We start from the raw sequence: 23,619 nt of genomic DNA on the forward strand, positions 1-23,619 counted from the left end.
GAATGAACAGGGATGGACACAGGGGATGGGCAGGGATGGACACCGGGACACCGGGAATGGGCAGGGATGGACACTGGGCACAGGCAGGGATGGACACTGGGCACGGGCAGGGATGACCCCAGCTGTTGGCCCACGTGAGGCAGGGCTCTGGGCAGGGTCACCAAGGCAGGGACATTGCCCTGTCCCAGTGCCCGAGCCGGCAGGTGGGGAATGAGCAGGACTCAGTGGGAGCTGGGTATGGATGTCTTGGTGCCAGCCATGGGGACACCAGCATTGCCCCATGCCCTCTGCAGGACTGGCAGTGACACTGCTGGGTCCTTGCGAGTCCCAGACTTCCCACTGTTGAGGCCAGAATGGTTTTTTTCCACCCTGATTTTCTGCACAGCACGAGTCAAGTCCAGAGGGGATCCGGGCAGGAGCTCGGGCACAGCAGCTGTGCCAGGCTGGGCACTGGGCTGGCCGTGCCTGGGGGAGCAGGAGCGTGGCCACGAGCAGCCCACGCCAGGCCACGTGCCCAGGGCTCACACAGACCCTGGGCTCACACAGACCCTGGGCACCAGCCACCAGCTCACTGGGTCTCTGGGAATGATATTTTGAATTTGCAGTTGGAATAATGAATGATCTTCTTTTCCCAGCCCACTGCAGGCACCTCAGCTGGCTGGCACAGAGGAGTTTCCAACCACATCCACCGTTCGTCTCTCTCGCTCCCTGACAGCACCCACAGACGTGGAAAATCAGGTCCAGCAGCCTCCTCCTCTGACATCCAGGTCTCCCTGGCCAGCCTGGTGCTGCATTGTCCTGCTCTGAGGACAATGAGAATTCAAATCAAAACACGAGACAACTCCAAGTGAAACGTAACCGTATTTCCACAAACAAGTCTTTCCAAATTCTCATTTCTGGGATTTAATTCTGGATCTGCATCCACGTGATCCTTCCCCTTTTGAGGCCCAGGACCATCCCTGCTCCGCTGTGATCCAGCCCTCCATCCTACATGCTCTTTCTGTGAAGAAAGCCCCGCTCACTCCATGGAATTAAACACCCAGGAGGCTTTCCCGAAATAGGCCCAGGGCTGTTATTATGCAGCTGCTCTAAAAGGTTCACTGCAGTAATGAAACGGGGCTGACCTGTCCTGCTGGTGTCACCCCCCCAGGACCAGCAGGCTGCTTCCATCTCTCAGCACCGTCTGATTTTCCTGCTAAGAAGGAGAAATCGATTGCAGCCGTCCCTGCTGGTGCTGAGTGTGCTGGGAGGGGCTGAGGGAGGGTCCCCGGGGTGTGTGGGGGCCACACGTGGGGCTGTCTGTGCCCAGCAGCCCCGGGTCCCCCTGCCCCAGGAGCCCCCCTCGCTGCGGGATCACACAGGGGCTGTGGAGCAGAAATAACTCCTCCAGCACGGAAAGGAACCCAGCAATAACGGGAATAATTACAGGGCGTTTTGGCTCCCTCGCTCTGCTCCGTTCGAGGGGTGCTCCCCTCTGAGCTGCTGCACTGCACGTGGAGCCACACCGGGCTGGGTTCTGCTCCTTTTAACTCTGAACTCTAGGCTCTGCCTGGTTCTGCCTTCTTGTTTTTTACTGTATGTTCCCATTTTCCAAGGACAGCCCCCATAGCTGCTGCATGTGGAACGCAGAGAATATGGCTTTCATTTCCCCCTACGAGTGTTGATAATCATGATAATCATGCTCAAACTTTTGTCACTGCTGGGCCACGGTACAAAAGTACAAAAGTACAAAAGCCAGGTACAGTTCTTGCTCTCGGGGGATTGCTTTCTTCTTTCCTTAGTTTACGTAATTCCACTTAATTTTACATTTTTCATTATTTAGTGCACTCTGAGTCACGTCATATTACAGGCAGGATCTTCACGGCCGTGTTAATTTTCACAAAAGCTGAGGACCCAGATCCCCCAGCACTCTGGGACGTCGGGATGAACATCCCAGCAGCTCCTTCCTCTGAGGAAGCTGTTATATTTATTTCAGCGGGGCAGTCCCCAGGTGTGCACAGGGGCTCACACACACAAACAACCCCGAGCGGCGCTCTCGGGGGAGAACAGTGCCGGAGCACAGGGAAACCAGCCCAGTCCATCCCCGTTCCCATGAAAATCTGCGTTCTGACGCTGTTCTGCTGCAGGGAAGGCTCCAAAGCCCCCCGGCGCTGGGCAGAGGTGTGGAAGAGATCACTGCCTGCCGCAGGGATCTCCATGGAGCTGCCTCGGCCCCGGGCCTCCCCGGCCGCCGGGGCACCGCGGGAGCAGGGCAGCGTCCCCGGAGCGTGATTCACATCCTCAGGAAGGGCCCTCATCCTCCCGCTCCTCATCCTCCCCCGGGCAGCCCAGGAGCTGCTCTGGGAGGGGGAGCTCGGAGCAGCACAGGGGTGGAAATGCGGGAGCAGCGAGCCCGGGGGGTCGGGGCAGGAGCTGGGGGGCTCCAACCTTGCCAGAAAAAACCGCAGCCCAAACAGGGGCTGAGGGCTCGGGGCAGAGCGCGGGATGCACTGTGCTGGACAGCTCCAGCCCCGCCTCGCCCCACAGCCAGCCCCAAAGCCCAGCAAAGGGATACAACCCCAGAGCCAGCGGAATTCCCCCATTTCCTGGGGGAGCTGGGCCCCAGGCGTGCGGGATCCCCTTGGTGTGAGGAGCCCCTGGGGGTGCGGGAGCCCCTGGGTGTGAGGAGTCCCTGTGTGTGGGGATCCCCTGGGTGTGCAGAGCCCCTGGGTGTGCAGGATCCCCTCGGTGTGGGGATCCCCTCGGTGTGCAGGATCCCCTCGGTGTGAGGAGCCCCTGGGTGTGGGGATCCCCTGGGTGTGGGGATCCCCTCTGTGTGTGGGATCCCCTCGGTGTGCGGGAGCTGCCCTCCCGGAGCAGCGGCTGCCGTGGGAGCTCCGGGCGTGTCCTGCAGCCCCAGCCCGGCTGAGGGGGATGCTGCTGCCCTGCTGCCCGCACCGATCTCTTCTGAAGAGTCCAAAAAAGCTGCACAACAGATTCCTTTCTGTTTCTTAATCTCTTTTTTCTTCAGGACCCAAATCCGCTGCAGGAAACAGGTGGAGGAAAAGTCCAGCTCTAATTACATATAAAGGTGCCTGAGCAGCACTCGGCAGCCTCCACATCCGTTTGTCCTCTTGCCCTCACCCAGCAGGCCAGGAGAGATCCTGGAGAGGGACAGGGATCCTGGAGTGGGACAGGGATCCTGGAACAGGGATCTTGGAATGGGGACAGGGATCCTGGAGTGGGACAGGGATCCTGGAACAGGGACAGGGATCCTGGAACAGGGTCAGGGATCTTAGGCAGAAAATCCTGGTCGCTGCCAACTGCGGAGGACGCTGTCGCTGCTCACAGCCGCTCTCCAGCCCCCGCTCAGCGGTGCCCGGGGTCCCGGGGGCAGCAGAGCCGCGGTCAAACCCCGCGGGACAAAGGGCCGGGGCAGAGCCGCAGCGGAGCCGCAGCGGAGCCGCAGCGGAGCCGCGGGCTGGGGCAGCGCTGGGGTGGGGACCTGCCCCGGGTGCCGTGGGGACACCGGGGACGGCCGGGGTGACGGGCACCCCCCGCAGCGGGGTGGCATCAGCTGCTCCGCTTTTTCCCTTTCTGCTTTCACAGCTTTGGCGTGTGCCACGTCCTCCGTGCAGCGAGGATGGAGCGGGGAGAGCGATGCTGCGTGCGTGTGAGGAGAGACCCGGCTCCCCACGCACCGGCGGCAGGAGATCCCCCGGGGCCGCCGCGGGCGAGAAAGAGCCCAGAGGCTGGAGCCTGAGCTTACAGAGAGCTCCGGAGTGGGGACAGAGCGAGGGGACAGCCGCGGGGACACAGGGAGAGCAGCAGGGACACGGGACAGCCGCGGGGACACGGGACAGCCGCGGGGACACGGGGACAGCAGCAGGGACAGGGGGACAGCAGCAGGGACAGGGGGACAGCAGCAGGGACACGGGGACAGCCGCGGGGACACGGGGACAGACGCGGGGACACGGCCGCAGCGCCGCCCGGCTGGAGCAGCCCCTGCTCCCGTCCTGGATGTGAAAATCCATCATTTCCTTTGCCTCCCCCAGCGGCCTGGCCGTGCCCGGCAGGGCGGATGTGCAATGCCTGCTGCCCCGGGCTGCAGGGGTGTGACGGGCAGGGGCCGGGCAGGGCTGTCCTGAGGGCATCGGGACACTGCCGGCCGTGCCAGCGCTGCCGGGGCACAGAGGGCTCCCCTGCAGAGCACCTCTGCCCACCGGGAGCGGGGTAAACCGGGGGCAGAGCACCCAGGAGTGCCGGGCAGAGAGGAGGGAAGCCGGGCAGAGAGGAGGGAAGCCGGGCACAGAGGAGGGAAGCCGGGCAGAGAGGAGGGAAGCCGGGCGAAGCGAGCACGGAGCCGCTGCTCCCTGCCCGGGGCTGCGCATCCCCGGCTCCCTGCAGCGAGGGGCGCTGCCCAGAGCCGCTCCGAGCCCCGAGCCCGCGGGCTCAGCCCCTCTGGGTGCTCGCATGGCTCGGCACATGCCAAACATGCTTAGGCTATTTAAATATTTCATATTCCTGGCTGCTGGCTTGCAGGGAGAACAAATTAATTCTGTTTTATGTACCCAGAAACGGCCCACATCAAACCGCCTTCCTGCACAGTTGGTTAAGCAAAGTTTGTGGTGAAATCCTTGGGGTGTTGTTGCTTGGTTCCCAAACCATCTGATCGATAATTGGCTTCCATGTCCTATAACTCTACAGGAAGTTGTCATTATTCCTTGCTACTGATCCAACTGTTTGGTTTCCCTCTGTGCTCCACACTGGGTTAGTGCACGGCCGGGTCAGGGTGGTGGCAGGGGCAGAGTGGCACTGCCACCCCCACAGGACACACAGGGAGCTTCGGGCTTGGGACAGCCAGGCAAGAGCACAAGAGTCAAGGACTGCATGAAATTTTTGTGCTGGATAAAAAAGCAAGACTCAAACTCAACAGCAAGACCGAGCTGTGAGTGATGGGTGCAAGATGAAGAGAAGGCTCCAGGGAGAGCTCAGAGCCCCTCCCAGCGCCTGTGGGATTCCCAGGAGAGCTGCAGAGGGACTGGGGACAAGGCATGGAGGGACAGGACACAGGGAATGGCTCCCACTGCCAGAGGGCAGGGCTGGATGGGATATTGGGAATGAGGAATTCCTGGCTGGGAAGGTGGGCAGCCCTGGCACAGGTGCCCAGAGCAGCTGGGGCTGCCCCTGGATCCCTGGCAGTGCCCAGGCCAGGCTGGACAGGGCTGGGAGCAGCCCGATGTCGCTGCCCAGCTCAGCAGGCAGAGCCAGGGGAAGCAGGAGAGCAGCAGAGCCACCAAGCCCCTGCTGTCCCCGGGCCGGGCTGCGGCACCTGCCCCCTCCGGGCCGCGCAGCAATTCTGCTTGTGCCATGGCAAGCTCCAGCTGCTCTCCCCCCGGAGCTGAATTTCTCTGCAGCTTCCTCCTCCCGAGGGAAGGCTGGTTTTACATCCATCATTCATCACATTGCTCAGAAAATTCATCTCATAATGAATTCTTCACCCAGCCCTTCCAGGAGCCTCATTTAAATAACAACGAGGCTCATTAACGGCGCAGGGCTGATCCCTGAACAATGATTTCTTCATTAAGCTTTGCCTGGGAGGGTTTTCCTCCCAGCCGAGGCAGTAATCCCTTCCCTGGCAGCCGCTCGCTGCTGCTCCACTCTCAGGGATGCCATGGGCTGCAGCTGTGGGGCAGGGATGTGCCGGGCTGCTCCTGCTCCTGTCACCCGGGTGCCTCAGGGCCTGGGATGTGCAAATCCCAGATGTTCCTGCCCTGCCTTTGGCCTTTGGCCACCTCGGCTTATCCGGCCTGGCCGGGGGCCCTGGGTGCCCTGGCTGCTAAATCCCTGCCCGCAGATGCTGCGCAGAGCATCGGGGCTCGCTGGGTCTGTGCCCGGTGCCCGGGGGCTCTGTGCCCTCCCAGGAGCCCCGGCCCGGCTGCCCGGGCACTTCCCAGGACAGAGGAGCCCGGGGCGCCGGGGGGGCTCGTTCTGTGGGCCGGAGTGCCAGAGCCCTGCCTCGCTGTCCCCTACTGTCCCCCTGGTCACCCTCCCCAGTGCCACATCCAGTGCTTCGTGTCCCCTCTGCTCCTCACTGGGAGGAAAAACCATGAAAAAAATACTGCAGACACAGGACAACATACCTGTCATGAATTAGCAGATATATTTTTAAAAAGTTTCATAGAAGAAGAAGAAGAAGAAGAAGAAGAAGAAGAAGAAGAAGAAGAAGAAGAAGAAGAAGAAGAAGAAGAAGAAGAGTCCTCCAGAAAGAGCACCTTCAATGGTTTAGGAACCAAAGTAATTCTGGACTGGAAAACATTTGCATGAGGCTTTCCCTGGGCTCAGATGAAGTGACTCGGGGTACTTTTGCAGCGGTGCCTCGGCTGCTCCTGGGCTCCTGGCCCTGAGGGCACCCCTGGGGCAGCAGCTGGGAGGACACCGTGTCCCCTGTGCCCAGCGGTGCCCCCGGTGCCCAGCGGTGTTCCCTGTGCCCAGCGGTGCCCCCGGTGCCCAGCGGTCTTCCCTGTGCCCAGCGGTGTTCCCTGTGCCCAGCCGTGCCCCCGGTGCCCAGCCGTGCCCCAGGGGTGCCCCGGTCCTGCCGCAGCACTCATCCCGGCGCAGGGATGGGGAGCCCGGCGCTGGCCGAGCGGGAATGTTCTGCAGCAAAGCCCAGCGGGTTGTTTTACTCCGCGAGCTGCGAGGTTTATTTATCCCTCCCTCCCTCCTGCTCATCTGTGCTTGTCAGCCAGATCGTACCGGTTGCCATCTGCAGGAAGCTGTAAATTGTTTTCTGGCTTTTCCCTCTCGGCTGCAGCTCCTGCAGCTCCTTCCTGCTGCCGGTGGAGCCGGGGATCCGCAGCACCGGCAGCGGGCAGTGCCCGGCCCGGCCCGGCTCCCTCCTGCAGCTCCGGGGGGAACAGAGCCCCAGCAGCTCCGGTGTCCGTGGCTTTCCCGTGACGGTGTCTGTGGGTTTTCCTTGGCCATCGGGCAGTGGCTGCCCCCTGGCTGTGCCCAGCTCGGGGCTGTTGAGCCGTGCGCAGGCTGTGCCATGTCCAGGATGAGCCGTGCCCAGGCTGAGCTATGCCCAGGCCCTGCCCTCCCAGGCTGTGCCCTCCCAGGCTGTGCCCTGTCGCTCGGGGGTCGCGCTGGCACTGACACACGGCAGGGGCTCGGAGCCCACCGCATTCCCCTCTCGGTTCCTTCCCCAGTGCCCCCATGAAGCCCAGCTGCCCCTGCACCCCCAGGACAGCCCCTGAGCTGTCACCTGGGCTCCCCGGGCATCCCCCTGCTCCAGGAACAATTGAATTCTCCGTAATCCCAAATTTCCCTGGATCGCATCCATCAGGTCCTGCGAGCTCCTCTATTAACCAACACTTGGATGCCAAGGGCCATCCTGCCTGTCCCCCCACCCACCCCGTCCGTTCAGACGGAATTTCCTCCCCTGGAAGGACTCTCCGGACTGGCAGCAGGAGCTCGAGGGTAATTAAATCGCGCTGCTCTTTCCGCTGGAACAGGAGCGCTCCGGGGGAATTCCCTGCCCGTGGGAGCCCCCAGCCCGTGGGATCCCCACCCGTGGGACCCCCGCCCGTGTCCGGGGTGGCCCCGGGCAGCCGCGCTCCCTCCGCTCCGCCCGGCTCGGGATGTCACCGTTCCCATGGCAACGGCAGTTCTGCAAAAAAAATATATAATAAAAAACCAAAACAAGGAGGAAAGGAGCTGAGGGAAGAGCTCGGAATGGGAGGGGGCTGGGAGAAGAGCAGCCCCGGGACAGGCGTCTCCCCGGCACCGCACAGCCACCCGCTGCCAGCCCATCCCGGGCTGAGCGGCCCTGGCAGCTCAGCATCCCCTGCAGCACCGCCCCGGCTCTCTTTGGCCGAGCCGCGCCACAGCCGAGCTGCCAGAGCCTGCTGGTCCTGCTGGGCACTGCGGTCCTGCTGGGCACCCCTGTCCTGGCACCCCGGTCCTGCAGGGCACGGGAGCAGAGGCAGCGCCTGGCACCCCGGTCCTGCAGGGCACCCCGGTCCTGGCACCCCTGTCCTGCAGGGCACGGGAGCAGAGGCAGCCCCGGCAGCTCGAGGTGCCAGTCTCAGCAGCAATCTCATGCCAACCTCCATCCGCAGCCCGAGGATTCCTCCATCAGCCCCGCGCTTCTCTGCGCAGTGTTGATCATTTTGATGGAGCATTTGTTTTAATTTCCCAAATGAGGAAGCAATCTTGTAAATATTGTGCAGTAATTAAAAAGGCTATTTATTGTGCGGCGCTCTGGCTGCTGCCGGCACAGAACACCAGCAGCATTCCCGTCCCGAGCCCCGGCTCCCGCCGGCCCCGGGTGACCGGAGCTGCCCGCACCGCGGCCCCGCTGCTGGCTGCTGGCAAACTGCGGGAGCTGGCACCTCCCGGAGCTGGGGGACACGGCAAGGAGCGACAGCAGCCCGGGCTGCCGCTGAGGATCGCCGCTGTGACCCTGGGCTGCCACCCTCGCCGCATTTGCATGAGCACAAACGAGTTCTCTGAGGCTTTCCCTGCTGTGGTTTCTGTCTGTTATTTCTTCTCCACAAACATTCAAAGTGGCAAAAGCTGAAAAAAAAATAACACTTGCAAATAAATGTCTGTGCAAATCCATTCTAAAAGCCCTTTAAAATGTAAATCCTTCAGCTCGAGCAGTGCTGGGCACAGGAAGCCGTCGGAGCTGGGGGAAGCAGGGATGCTGGATGGCAGCGGGGACGAGGGGGGTCTGCTCCCCCTCCCCTGCGGGGAATGGGGCTGCAGGGACCCGGGGGTCCCCAGGGGACCCCTCTGTGCCAGCCCCTCTCCAGGGAGCCCCCGCGGGTGGCGGATGCCAGTGAGAGGAAATGAAAGATCAGTGGAGTGAGCAGGAGAAGCGGGGTGGAACGGAGAGAGCCCCTGTTCCCACATTCCCTGCCAGCAGCCTTGCTCCGGGGCTGTCCCCGCTGTGCCACGGGGAGCAGCTGTGGCACCGACAGCGCTGAGCTGGGAGTGTGCCCACTGCCCCGGGGAACACTGCCAGGCGGCCCTGGAGCTCTGCACGAGCTGGGGAGGCTCCTCGGGGCTCTGCACAGCCTGGGGGGCTGGGGGAGCACTGCAGGCACGGTGCTGGGGCACTGCACGGTGGGCAGGGAGGTGGCACTGTGTTGGGGACATGGGACAGTGCTGGGGACACGGGGCAGTGTTGGGGACACGGGGCAGTGCTGGGGACACGAGGCAGTGCTGGGACACCGGGCAGTGCTGGGGACACGGGGCACTGCTGGGACACCGGGCAGTGATGGGGACACAGGCACTGCTGGGGGATTTGGCACAGGGACAAGGACCACGGCACAGCAGGAGGGACGTGGCACGGTGTTGAGGGCCATGGCACACCACTGGGGCAGGTGGCACAGCGGCGAGGGATGCTGCCCAGCCCCGCAGCCCCGCGGGCACAGCCGAGGCGGGCCGGAGCCATCCCCACGCCGCCTGCAGCGGCCGGCGGCGGCGCGGCTGCCGCAGCTTCCCCACAATGCCATCCCCGCTCCCACTCCCGCATCGCCTCGCTCCCCGCTCCTACCGGCAGCTGCCAGCTCACGCGCAGAGCTGGCTCCGCGCGTCATCGCCACCTCCGCTGTCCCCCGGCTGTGCCCACGCAGCCACCCAGCCCCGCCCGGCCCGGGCACCCTTGGGAGCCCCCGGGCACCGGGCGCGGGCCGGGAGCTGCCGGGGATGCTGCAGCGCCAGAGAGGAGCTCGGGGTTCTGCAGCCGCTGCGGCTCTGCCTGGTGGGCAGCCTGAGCTGAGAGGATTCATTCACCTCTTTCTTTCAGTTTCAGGCAGGGATTTCTCCAGCTGCAGAAAACCTTTGGGGCTGAGCAACAGGAGAATTCCCAGGTGCCCTCACAGGGCACGTTCTGAAGTGTCCATCCATCCTAACCCGCCCAGCCCTGCTCCTGGCACCCCTCACTGTGCTGCCTTTGCTTCTGCTGTTCGAGCACCAGGCTTTGGGAACACAGTGCCAGACCCCCCAGTCCTGCTGGAGGGAGGATTGGGAAGGGAAAGGCTGGGAGCTGCTCCTTCCCCAGACCGAGGGTGAGGGCTGGTGAGCAGCAGGCACAGGGAAGGGCTGGGTGTTCTTCTGCAGCACCCTGGTTGTTCTCCCTGTGTTCCCACAGTGCTGGCACCGGGCACAGCTGGTGGCACCTGGGCCGGCATGTGCCTGGTGTCTGTGCAGCCTTTGGCACCTCTCCCGAGTGCCCTGAGCTCATCCAGCTTTCCACCACGCAGGGGCTGTGTCGGTGCCTCTGCAGCCCCTCACTCGGCCATGGCCACGCTGTGACTGCAGCAGGATCCTGCCCCCTGCTCCTGAGTGCCACCCCCACCCCTATGGATCCTTTCCATCCCAACGGGCACCAGGACCGGGAATCCCAGGGCAGCATCCCAGCAGAGCCATGTGCTGATAAAAACACGGCGCAGACCCATGTCCAGGCCTGATGCAAATTTAATTGAATGGGAATGAGATGTATTTTATGTCCTTAAAGCACATTAAGTGCTTGGAAGTTAATTGGTATTTAATTAGCATAAATCAAGCACTTTAATAATACTCAAGGAAAAACAACGTGGTGTTACAGATGCTTTATCAGAGTCACCCTGACAAACGAAAGAGGAATGTGCCCAACACAGCAGCACACGAGGCCGTGCACGGGCTGTCCCCCTGCTGTCCCCTGCTGTCCCCTGCTGTCCCTGGCTCTCCCCTGCTGTCCCCTGCACCCGGGCACCGCAGGCAGTGGCACCACTGCCCTGGAGGGCCCTACTGAGCCCCCTGCCCTCAGCTCTGGGGAGAGGTGCCTTGAACCTGGGGTGCAGCAGGGAGATGGGGGCTGGGAGGGATCTGGGATGCAGGAGGGAGCTGGGGTGCAGGGTGGATTTGGGGTCCAGGGCTCCAGGATGCAGGATGGATTTGAGGTGCAGGATGGATTTGGGGTGCAGGGCTCCTGGATGCAGGCAGTACCCGTGGTGCAGGATGGATTTGGGGTGCACGGCTCCAGGATGCAGGATGGATTTGGGGTGCAGGGTTCCAGGATGCCAGCAGTACCCACGGTGCAGGATGGATTTGGGGTGCAGGGTTTCGGGGTGCAGGGTGGGTCTGGGGTGCAGGAGGCTGCCCGCTGCAGAGGCAGCCGCAGCCAAGCGCGTTTCCTGCGGGCCCGAGCATCCTCTCGAAAGGGGAAGGTGGGAGCCCCGGGGCCCAGCCCCGCTCCCCCCGAGCGCGGGGCCCGAGCCGGGCGGGGACTCGCTGGGGTCCCCGCGGGCTCCCCTCGGGCAGGAAACAGCCGTTCTGCTCCGCGTTTGGTTCGGCATTTTTGTGGCGTTGCCATGACAACCGTCCCGGTGACATCTTCATGCTGTTTGTCTCCTTCTGGGGGCTGCACCATTTCCCTCCCTGAGTGAGCAGCTGCCGGGCTCCGGCTCACCTGGAGCCGCCCCGGCTCCCGGCTCCCGGGCAGCCCCGGCCGGGGATGCTCCATTCCCCCGCTCCGGCCCCTCTGCAGCGCTGTCCTTCCCTAAAAACACATCCCTGTGCTGCCTGCGCCCTGCGTGGGTCACCTCCCGGCACGGCAAAGCGGAAAACAAGCCGAAAATAGAGAGGTGACATTGGCAGCGCCCTGCCAGCCCCACGGGGACAGCTGGGAAGTGCCCGGGCACGGCGACTGCGAGAGCCACCCGTGCGATCGGGGGGAGGCATCTGCCCTCCCCGGGGCTGTCCGGACCCGCCGGAGGGGGAACAACCCCGTTCCAGCCCGGCCCTTCCCGCTCCTGCCTCCCGCTGCCTCCCAGCCCCGTCGCTGCCCTGGTGCCCCGGGTTTGGGCAGGGTGGGCAGCCCGGTGTGCGGGCACAGCCCTCCCGCAGCACGACCCCCGCCCCAGGGCACCTCCGAGCCACGCTGGGAAAGCAACAGGCATTTCCCAAGTTATCGTTTCCCAAAATCCGGAGTGACCACCCAGGGAACACGAGGGGCTCCTGCGTGGGGCTGGGGGTGCTCGCAGTGACAGCCGTGTGCCAGGGCAGCCCCCGGCGGGGCACGGCCCCCTCGAGCCCCCCCAGGGGAGGCTGGCGGCCGCAGGATGAGTCAGGGCAGCGCTGCCGGGGGGACGGATGCCCGGCTGACGCAGAGCTGCTGCGCTGGCTCCTCTCCCCCTGCCCACACAGCTCCATCCTCTCCTGCCTCTGGCAGAGCCCCCTCTGCCCAGCAGCCCCCCGCAGCACTCCTCCCCTGGCAGGGCAGGGATGCCCACCCTGGCAGCTGAGCGCCTCTCCCCGTGTCCTCCTGCTGCCCGCAGGGACAGGAGGTGTCCCCAGAGCCCCTTCTGTCACCCTCTGGGGCAGGAGCTGCCATCACCCCGGCCAGTGTCAGTGGGGGCAGTGGTGCCCACCCAGTGGGCACAGGGCTCCCGGGGTGCCCGGGCACAGCTCTGGGGTCAGTGCCAGAGCAGCCGGGGGCACCACGGACCCGGTGCTGCCAGAGGGTGCTCCCGGTGAGCCGGTGCCATGGCAGGGCTGGCAGAGCCAGGTTTCCACCCTCCCCCAGCAGCACAGGAAGAGTGGCTGGGTCATGGGTGCCAGGGAGATGCCAGGGGGGCAGGACGAAGGGGAGGAGCAGGGGCAGGGGGTTCCATGGCAGCTGGGCTGGGCTGCACCTGCTGCCCAGGGACGGGGCCCTGTGCCCGCTGTCACTTCAGGAGCAGGCGGGTGGCCTGGTCACCCAGCAGGAGCCTGTGGGGGGGAAAAAGAGACAGAAATGCGGGGTCAGCGTTTCTGCCACAGCAAGGGGACAACAAGGACACGGGGACAGCACCAGCCCCGGGCTGATTCACCACACAAGGCACGTGGGACACAGGCTGGGCCTTTGCTGTCACCCTGTCCTCCTGGGAAGGAGAAGGGAAAGGAGTCTCCCCTCTGGAAAAGCACCTGCTGGGAGCCTTGCCCGAGGGTGGAGGCAGCAGCACGGGGGCAAAGGCAGGCTCAGCCTGCGGGGTGCCAGTCCCAGTGCCACTGAGCTGTCACGTACCTCAGCAGGGCCCCGACCAGGAGCGCGGCCAGCATGGGCCCCAGCCAGTACACCCAGTGGTAGTCCCAGCAGTTGGCCACCAGGGCTGGCCCGAAGGCTCGGGCTGGGTTCATGCAGGCTCCGGACACGCCGCCCCTGCAAGGGGAGCACGGGGCCGTGTCATGCCAGGGGGACAGGGAGCAGCAGCCTCCCCTCGGGGAGGGCAGTGGTGGGGTGGGCAGCAGCATCCCCCTCCTGGGGTCTTCCCGGGGCTCTGCTGGGCACTGGGCTGGGGCCAGGGAGCCAGGCTTGGCTCAGGAGGGCTGCACACCACACGGCTCACACTCGGGAGCAGGGCGGCAGCAATCACAGCTTTAGGGGTAAATATTTGCCCGGGGGTTTGTGCAAACACGGCCCGGGGTGCTGCCACAGGGGGTGGGCGCTGCCTCAACCCAGCACTCCATCACCATCGCTGACTGCTGAGGCTGGCAGTGCTGCCAGCAGCCGTGGGGACACGGGGGACACAAACCCGGGGGGACCCGAGGGACACAAACCCGGGGGGACCCGGGGGACACAAACCGGGGGGGACGCGGGGGACACAAACCCGGGGGGGACGCGGGGGACACAAAGCCCCCTGTTTGCTCAGGGCTTCCCACGGCAAACACAGCCCGGGCGGGCCCAGGGTTTATCACCCACTACGGGGGGCTGCACCGGCTGGGTGCCACATGCAGGAGGAGCTGAGGCTGCTCCTGCTCCAGGCTGAGCCCGGGCTGCTCCTGCCCCCAGCCCAACAGTGCCAGAGTGCCCACTGGGCTCATTTGATGGCATCCCCAGTGTGCTCCATGTCCCTGGGCACAGGGTCTGTGCTGTGCTGCAGGAGGGCAGGTCTGTCCCATCCCATCCCATCCCATCCCATCCCATCCCATTATCCCATCCCACCCCATTATCCCACCCCATCCCAGCTCAGTCTCCTCCCTGGTGCAGCAGGTCAGTGGGATTTGGGGTGCCCTGATGGAGGGTGCTACAGCTGCCCCCAGCTCCACCCCACAGCCCAGGGTCCCTCCTGAGCCCGCCTGGTGCCAGCAGCCCCGCAGCCATGGCTGGGTGGCTCTGTGGGGACAGAGGGGACAGAGCTCACCCTGCCAGGATGTCGGCGGTGACGGCGAGGCCGATGCACAGCGGGGCCAGCGGGGTGCTGGTCCTGCCGTTGACGGCTCCCATGCAGACCACCAGCAGCAGGAAGGAGCTCAGGATGATCTCAGCCCCCAGCACAGCAGGGACCTGCTCGCCAGCCGTGATGCCAACGAAGGCTGCTCCGCTGGCATTGCCAAAGCGCTCGCTGGGTGCCACAGCCTGTGGGGACAGCCGTGAGTGCCCACTGTGCTCCTGGCTGTGCCCTGGGACAGCAATGGGCTCACTGTCCAGTGCCCGGGCTGTGCCCTGGGACAGCAGTGGGCTCACTACGCAGTGTCCAGGCTGTGCCCTGTGCCAGCAATGGGACAGCAATGGGCTCACTGTCCAGTGCCCAGGCTGTGCCCTGTGCCAGCAGTGGGCTCACTGTCCAGTGCTCACTGTTCAGTGCCCACCATGCTCCAGACTGTGCCCTGTGCCAGCAGATGGGCTCACTGTCAGGGCAGCGTGGGCAGCGTGGGCGGGTTAAAGAGGAGCTAAACTGGGCATTTGCAGGAGGAAAAGCAGCCTGATTGCCTGGCAAGCACAGACCCGTCTGAGAGGGCTCTGGGCACCTTGGAGGGCACCGGTCCCGGCAGGGTGAGAGCCCCGGGTGCCCAGGGGGTGTGAGGAACAGCACACGGTGCTGGAATGGGCAGCACCGAGCCCAAACGGCCCTTAGGGCACCGTGCTGGGGGAAGGAGAGCGGGGAAACACCTGGGTGAACATGGGGAAAGGCCTGGGTGAACACGGGGAAAGGCCTGAGGGAACATGGGGAAAGGCCTGAGGGAACACAGGGAAACACCTGGGTGAACACGGGGAAAGGTCTGGGTGAGCATGGGGAAAGGTCTGGGTGAACACAGGGAAACACCTTTGTGAACATGGGGAAAGGCCTGTGTGAGCATGGCAGCGCTGCATGGGCACCCAAGCCCTCAGGTACCCCCTGAGAGGGCACAGCAAGCCTCCACAGGGCACAGGCCAGGCTGGCAGGGACAGTCCCCGGGCCCAGGGACGCCCCGGCTCCGTACCTTCGCCAGGCTGGCTCCGATCACCCCTCCGCAGAGCTGGCACAGCCAGTAGGGGATGAGCATGGTGGAGTGGAGCCCCCCGAGCAGCCACACGGCCAGCGACACGGCGGGGTTCAGGTGGCCGCCGCTGCCAGGAGAGAGGAGCGTCAGCGGCACAGCCCCGGCCTGCAGCACCGCGGCTTTCCCGGCTCTTCCAGGGGACAGGATTTGGGATGTGTCCCCTCCCTGGGCACACGGCCCCTGCTGCAGGGCCGGAGGGACCGAGGGACAGGAGCTGGGGATGTGTCACTGATCCAGTGTGTCCTCGAGGCTGTAGCACTGGCAGGGACAGTTTGAGGGACAGGAGCTGGGGATGTGTCACTGATCCAGTGTGTCCTCGAGGCTGCAGCACCGGCAGGGACAGTTTGAGGGACAGGACCTGGGGATGTGTCACTGAGGTGCTCCCAGCAGCTGCTGCAGCTCTGCCAGGGCTGCTGTGGGCAGCAGGGGCCTGGCAGAGCTGCAGGAAGGCAGCGCTGGGGCTGGCACCAGCCTGGCAGGACACAGCTCCCCCAGAGCAGGGCTGCAGGCTGAGCAGCCTGGCTGGCCCTCAGCACCAGACCTAAATCCTTCACCTCAAAAAGCACAAGCAAGCCAGACACAGAGACCCTCTAATTAATTCTGATTACCATGAGACACAGGTTAATGAACAGGTTTCATAACTGATCAGCCTGATAATTGCTGGTGATGAGTCAGAGAGTCTGGGAGCCACAAGCACATGTGATGCTCAGCTGGGACTGAGCCCCCAGGAGAGCAGGGAGCTGGGCTGCTCGGGGAGCCTGGGCTGGACAGGGCTGCACTGCCAGCTCTGGGCTGGGGGGAGCCTGGGCTCAGGGGGACCTGGCTGCACACAAACCCCCCCGGGGCAGCAGCCTGCCTGGGGAACCCCCCGAGCAGGGCTCCTCTGCAGCTGCCTGGGCAATCCTTCCCTGGGCAATCCTTCCCTGGGCAATCCTTCCCTGGGCAATCCTTCCCTGGGCAATCCTGAGGGACAGGACCTGGGGATGTGTCACTGAGGTGCTCCCAGCAGCTGCTGCAGCTCTGCCAGGGCTGCTGTGGGCAGCAGGGGCCTGGCAGAGCTGCAGGAAGGCAGCGCTGGGGCTGGCACCAGCCTGGCAGGACACAGCTCCCCCAGAGCAGGGCTGCAGGCTGAGCAGCCTGGCTGGCCCTCAGCACCAGACCTAAATCCTTCACCTCAAAAAGCACAAGCAAGCCAGACACAGAGACCCTCTAATTAATTCTGATTACCATGAGACACAGGTTAATGAACAGGTTTCATAACTGATCAGCCTGATAATTGCTGGTGATGAGTCAGAGAGTCTGGGAGCCACAAGCACATGTGATGCTCAGCTGGGACTGAGCCCCCAGGAGAGCAGGGAGCTGGGCTGCTCGGGGAGCCTGGGCTGGACAGGGCTGCACTGCCAGCTCTGGGCTGGGGGGAGCCTGGGCTCAGGGGGACCTGGCTGCACACAAACCCCCCCGGGGCAGCAGCCTGCCTGGGGAACCCCCCGAGCAGGGCTCCTCTGCAGCTGCCTGGGCAATCCTTCCCTGGGCAATCCTTCCCTGGGCTCAATCCTTCCCTGGGCTCAATCCTTCCCTGGGCTCAATCCTTCCACGGCTGCACTGCTTCCCCCTGCTCAATCCTTCCCTGGGCTCAATCCTTCCCTGGGCTCAATCCTTCCCAAGGCTCAATCCTTCCCTGGGCTCAATCCTTCCCTGGGCTCAATCCTTCCCTGGGCAATCCTTCCCTGGGCTCAATCCTTCCCTGGGCTCAATCCTTCCCTGGGCAATCCTTCCAGGCCCTGGCACAGGGTGCCCAGAGCAGATTCCCTGGATCCCTGGCAGTGCCCAAGGCCAGCTTGGATAGGGCTTCGGCCAGCCTGGGACAAGTGGAAGGTGTCCCTGCCATGGCAGGGGTGGACTTTGGTGGGATTTCAGGTCCTCTCTAAGCCCAACCATTTCAGGATTCAGTGGGAACCTGCAGCCCCTCACCACGAAGCCCCCAGTGCTGCTGCCCTGGTTTCACCACGCCAGGGTTGGGGTGCAGCAGGACCTGGCACAGGCACCGTGGGTCAGGAGTGCCCCCTGCACAAACCCCACCCTGGGCTGTTCTCCCCCTACTGATGAATTATCACCCCATTGCTCTGGACTCCAGGCTGGCCCTGATCCTGCCCAGCCCCCCAGGACAGCCTGGAGAGCCCCAGCCCCTGTGGGGCTGGCACAGGGAAGGCAAGAAACCCCCAGGGACTCTTCCAGCATCTTCCTTGGGGATCAATCTATATCTCAGCTCCACACAACAGCTTTTCAATGAGCAGAGTTGTCCAAATGTTGCTTTTGAGTAATTGAAACCACGTTTTTTTTAGCCTGAAAATACCCTGAGGAGAAGCACAGTTGGGTCAAAATGTTTTGCTCTGACATCCTTGTAAAAGGAATCATCTCAGCTTCACAGAGAATCATAAAATCACAGAATGGTTTGGGCTGGAAGGGCCCTTAAACATCTCCTAGCTCCGGCTCCCAGAGGAGAACGTTCCTGTTCCAGCTTCACCATTTTTATTAGAAGGGGCTAAAAATTGAAACGCTGCAATCCAAAGCCAGGTGAGCAGCCCCAAACCCACGGCGTTACAGGTGCCACCAGTGATGCCACCAGCGATGCCACCACCCCCCAAAGGGCCACGCTGCCCACCGGGGCTCCGTGGCAAGGCAGGGGTGCAGAGGGCAGAGGGTTTGGGCAGGGAAGGGCCCGAAGGTGGGGGCACCTCCCCGCTCCTGGCAGGGCCCCGGCGCGCTCGCTGTCCCTTACCTGATGTCCCCCAGCACGGCCACGGTGACGGCCAGGGCCAGCCCGTGTGCCAGGGCGGGCTGCAGCCGGCCCGTGCCCCCCGCGTCCTCCAGCACGGCCAGGCAGCCGATGAAGACGAAGAGGGCAGTGCCCAGCAGCTCGGCCACGCAGGGCTGCACGTGGCGCTCGAGGCAGCGCGGCCGCGGGGCCGAGGGCTTGGCCTCCATGTCCAGCCTGTCCTGGATGGCACGGCTGGGCACGGCTGGCGAGGCTGGGGCACGGCTGGGGCACGGCTGGCGAGGCTGGGCACGGCTGGGCACGGCTGGGGCACGGCTGGCACGGCTGGGCACGGCTGGGCACGGCTGGCGAGGCTGCAGGCAGAGGCTGGCTGTGCAGCACCCGGGGCTCCCAGCAGGGATGAGCACCCCAGGAGGCTCCGGGCTCCCCCCGAGTGTCTGAGAGGCAGCTCTGCACGGGAGGCTCTAAATACAGATTGGATTTGCATTGCTAAGGAAAAAAAGGGGTCATAAAACTGCTGGGCCGGCCCCCAGGGATATCAAAGCTCGTTATCACTGCCAAGCCTTGGCTCAAGGCTTGGGATTTTTGCCTCGGATTTCTGTTGCTGTTGGTGGCGGTGTGAGGGGTCCTGCCAAGGGGCAGGATGTGGTTCCTGCCCCCTCACCTGCAGTGTGGCACCTGTGCTCAGCCCTGGGGGCTCTGTCCTGCAGGAGCCACCAAGGGCAGCAGCCTGGGAAGGAGCTGGTGCTGCCAGCCCAGAGCCCCACACTGCTCCAGGTGGGAAGGGAGCTCTGGAAAGGGAACCATCCTGTGCCACCCCTGCCCTGGGCAGGGCACCTTCCACCATCCCCATCCACGGGGCACTGCCAGGGATGCAGGGCAGCCAGAGCTGCTCTGGGCGCCCCGTGCCAGGGCTGCCCACCCTGTGAGTGGAGACCACCAGTGACAATTCCTCTAAAGCTCAGCCCACCTCCTGCCCGTGATTCCAGGGCTGGGGTTCATGTCCCTCTTGCACTGCTCTCAAATAAAGAGGAGGGAAAGATGCCAAGGGATCCACCAGCCACTGCAAAAGCTGGCACTGATCAAGCACTGATTAAACCCCGCCCAAATCCTCCTCATCCCAGCGGGATCACTGCCTGGAACAGCAGATCCAGCCAGGGCAGGGGGAGCAGGGGGCCCCCAGGCACCTGCATCCCACAGCTCCCAGCAGGACCAGCAAGGCTCCCGCTGGGAGGGCTTTGAGCTGGGGCTGAAGGAGCCCAGATGTGGCTGATCTTTGGGGCACTGATTGAGAGGGGTCAGTGTGACCCTGCCCAGGGATGGGCACGGCCGGGTGGTGCCAGGGCAGCTCCTGGGAGCAGCAGGAATGTGCCCAGGATGCAGGCAGGGAGCAGCCCAGCCCTGCAGGGAGCTTGAGCAGCCTCGTGCAGCCCCGTGTTTGTGTGGCTGCCCCAGGACTGGGGTTTCCAGGGCTCTTCTCTCCTGTCAGCAGGGTAAAGAACGCCACCGTGGTTTATGGTGTTGTCACAAGGCACTGGGGATGGGAAGGAAATTTCCACTGGCCTGTCCCTGTGGCCACACCACAGACAAGGGTCAGGCAGGAGAATCCCAGTAAAGGCACCTCTGAATGAGCCTCCATCGACCCTCTTCCCCTCTCAAGAGCTTCCTGCAGCCAAGAGGTCTTGGCATCAGCTCGTGGATACAGCTGGGATGTGGAGAGTGGCAGCTGGGTCTGCCTGGACCCCCAGGAACCCCCAGACCTGGGGGGCAGGGAAACACCTGACCCAATCCCACAGGGCACCCCAGCTTCCAGCAGGTCATGGAACCCATCTGGCACCTCAGCTCCCAGCACGACCAGCCGGGTGCTCCTTTGGCAAGAAACTGAACTTGGGCAGAAGGAATCCAGATTTCATTTATTTTTGGGGTGCTTATCATGAGAAATCAATGTAACACATATCAGTGTAACACGTACCCAGATTTCAGCTGCTCCTTCCTTGCAGCAGCTCCCACGGTGCCAGGCAGGCACTGCCAGGAGCTGGGCTGTCCCAGACCCCAGACCCTAGATCTCAGATCCCAAATCCCAGACCCCAGATCCCAGACCCCAAACCCAAGATCTCAGATCCCAAATCCCAGACCCCAGATCCCAGACCCCAAACCCAAGACCCCAAACCTGAGATCCCAGACCCCATATCCCAGACCCCAGACCCCAAACCTGAGATCCCAGACCCATATCCCAGACCCCAAACTCCAGATCCCATATCCCAGAGCCCAGAGCCCCCAGCAGCATGGGTGAGCCCCAGGAGCTCCAGGACTCTCCCTGGCCAGGGAGCAGCCAGGTGGCCGAGCCAGGGTGCTGCTGGGTGCTCCTGGCACAGGAGATGCCCAGGCTGGTGCCACCCTGCCCGTGCTCTGTCTCCCACCCCAGTGGTGGCTTCAGAGCACGGCAAGGTCACAGCCCAAACGCCAGGATTAACCCCTGTCCTTGGCTTTTAAACATTTACCACTCCTGAGGGCGCGGGGATGTTTGCCTGAGCCTGCAGAGGAAATACTCCACATTCAGGCAACAGAGGCTTCAGTTCTTGCTGAGCACAGGCCTGAAACTGGAGGGAAAAAAAGCTCAGCCCTGAGGGAAGGGTTTCCCTTCACTGGAGCTTCAGCCTCAGCACCTGCCAGGTGTTCAGGGGTGCCAGCAGCACGCCAAGGCCAGAGCCCTGCTCTGAGCAGGAGCTGGAATCCTCAGCACCAAGGTTTGCTCAGAGAGACACACGGGAACTCTGCCCGTGGGAAAAGGCGTGGGGATGAGAACAGATAAATCTGTTCATATCAGCAGACACTTATTTTTGTCCTTGTTTGGGCTTGCACCGATTTGTTAGATAAGTGACAATAGCAACTGTGTCAATTAGTACAGGAAGTGGTGGCACCAAGCAAGCCAAGGCTTCCAAAAATGGTTTTTAGGAATCACAGAGAACGTTTCCCTCGCCCATCCACCTGGCCAGGAAAAGCAGAACACCCCTGGTTTATCCTCCCCCTGTTTCACTCCTCTCCTCGTTTCACCGTGCAGATCTGCCCCCTTTCCTTGGCTTTCCCATGCCACCAAAGCACCCAGACGAGGGTCTGTGCAGAAAACCAGATTTGAGGGTTGGATGATCTCCGGTGTCCCTTCCAACCCCAACCATTCTGGGGCTCTAAACCCAAACCACCCAAACTGCAAAAAGCACTGAAGCAGAACTAAAGAACATCACTGAGTGCTCTCAATGCTCAGTCCCAGAATCCCAGACTGCTTTGGGCTGGAAGGGACACTGAAACCACCTGTGCCAGGGCCTCCCCACCCTCCCAGGGAAGAATCTCATCCCAAAATCTAATCTAAACCTCCTTTCTATCAGCTTGAATTCATTCCCCTTTTTCCTGTCACTCCATCCTCTTGAAATGCTTCGAGTGCTCTCCGTGAATTGGTGCTGGTACATCTGAAAGGCCAGAATTCCAGATGGCATCTATAAAAAGGTTATTCCAAAATATTCTGGTGCTGCAAGGAAGGACCCCGGCAAATCCAGCATCAGCTCTTTCACAGAGCCATAAAGAAGCAGAGCAGCTCCTCTGACACTGCCTTATCTTCCCACGTTTATCTCGGAGCCGGAGAGTCCCGGCATTACACAACGGGGCTGAAAGAGAACTTGCAGAATGATTTGCAGCTCGTAGCTGTGGCACAGGTGAGGTGACCTCTGCCCCTTACAGAGCCCACTTGTGTAAGAGTTTTCCTCCCCGTCGCTGTCTCAGAGCAGATGGAAATTTCCAGGGATCCCTCGGGCGGGCTGAGCGTTGCCTGGTGCAGAGCAGGGATGGATCTGTCAGTCCTGCAGCCCAGGCTGGTGTTTGAGCTGGGAAAATCACCACCTGAGCAGGACGAAGCCACCCAGACCTTCATTCTGCTGTTTCATGTGCTTAAGTCTGGTGCTTAGCATTAAAATCCACTGAGATCCCACAGAAGGGGTGGATGCTCCTGGTCCCCCACACCCCTGCACATCTTCCCTGCAATGACCTGGCCCCTGGCTGTCCTGCCAGCCCACCCACATTTCCATCCTCAATAACCACGCTCTCCTGTGCCCCAGCAGCCCAGGCACCTGAAAAACTGTGTAAACTCGGGCTGGGGAGCTGGACTTCCTGCCCGCCCACCCACATTTCCATCCTCAATAACCACGCTCTCCTGTGCCCCAGCAGCCCAGGCACCTGAAAAACTGTAAACTCGGAATGGAGAGCTGGTCACTGCAGAGAGGCTGAAATACCATGCACTGAGCCAACCACTGCTTTTCCTTCAGCTCCTAAAATGAAATAGTTGAAGGTAAATAATTTCATTTCCTGGAAGGCAGCTGCTTGTACCCACGAGTGAAGAGCGAGCAGGCAGGGCTCAGGGATGGAACGGGGATGGACACAGGTGCAGGCAGGGCCACACCAGGAGCAGGGAGCCACGGCAGCAGTGAGTGTGGGCAGGCAGGAGCAGCCCCTGGCTCCTGGAGGGGCAGGCAGGGGCAGGCAGCTCCCGGGCAGGGAGCACTGCCTGACTTTGCAGGCACACAGGACCCAGTGCCTGCTGAGCAAAGCTTCCCTTCCACCCCCATCCTGGGCACGGCTCCTCTCCAGCCTCTCTGGGCACAATCCTGCCCTGCCAGGGTGGGCAGCCCTGGCACAGGTGGCAGAGCAGCTGTGGCTGCCCCTGGATCCCTGGCAGTGCCCCAGAACAGAGCTTGGAGCAGCCTGGGGCAGTGGGAGGTGTCCCTGCCATGGCAGGGGTGGCCCTGGAGGGGCTTTAAAGGCTCCTTCCAGTCTGAAGCATTCTGTGACCCCCAGAGATGAATTTCGTTGCCCCATCAGTAGCAATCCCCCAGGAGGAAGGCCAGGCTGGAGCAGGAGGGAGAGGCAGAGAGGCAGGGCACCTGCAGGGTCACACATCCCCGGCAGCAGCAGCACAGGGCAGAGCTGGAGCCTCTCCTGCCTGCAAAAGCTTCCTGAGCCAGCAGCACCCTGCACACCCAAACATTCCCCAGAGGGGTGAAGGGTTTATTGATCTGTTCCAGCCAGCACAACCCTGAGCCCGGGCTGCCCACCCTGTCCTCCCCCAGCTCCCCGGGACCGGGTTCCTTCAGTGCTGCTGGAACCCTGGAGCACAAGGTGACCCAATTTCCCAGCACTGCTGGCAGCACCCAGCAGACGCTGGCAGAGCCTTGGCAGCAGATTCCCCTCTCCCAGCTGGATGCTGAGGAGCTGGGAGGGGAAGGCAGGCTGCAGCAGGGCAGGGGCACCGTGCTGCCTCCCCTCCCAGGGCAGCAGGGATGCTCCAGGGCTGCAGAGCACACAGGCACCCAAAATAGCACTGATGAGCACCAGGATCTGCCTCACGCTAGCTGAGCCATTATTCCCAAACACAAAGGGATGAAATCATGACAAAAAGACACAAAAGACTGATGGAGCCCAGGACAGCCCTGCAGTGAGCTGTGCTCCAAGCCTCTGAGAGGAAAACTGCAGCAGCTCAGGGGGTGTTCCCAGGGGAAGCAGCTCCAAAGGAACAATTGGGATGTTCC

General features: G+C 62.8%; 1 protein-coding gene across 1 annotated transcript; it reads right to left on the minus strand.

Annotated features, from left to right (window-relative positions):
• Window positions 1–12,695: 12,695 nt before the first annotated feature.
• Window positions 12,696–18,255, minus strand: AQP8 (aquaporin 8). The gene is made up of 5 exons (XM_039731837.1): window positions 18,050–18,255; window positions 15,211–15,337; window positions 14,151–14,365; window positions 13,034–13,168; window positions 12,696–12,738 (listed from the first exon to the last, which is right to left on the minus strand). The coding sequence occupies exons 1-5, from the start codon at window positions 18,253–18,255 to the stop codon at window positions 12,696–12,698; spliced, it is 726 nt and encodes a 241-aa protein (XP_039587771.1).
• Window positions 18,256–23,619: the final 5,364 nt, after the last annotated feature.

The sequence above is a fragment of the Passer montanus genome, unplaced genomic scaffold (genome assembly GCF_014805655.1).
Source record: "Passer montanus isolate IOZ18808 unplaced genomic scaffold, ASM1480565v1 scaffold8, whole genome shotgun sequence".
NCBI lineage: Eukaryota > Metazoa > Chordata > Aves > Passeriformes > Passeridae > Passer > Passer montanus.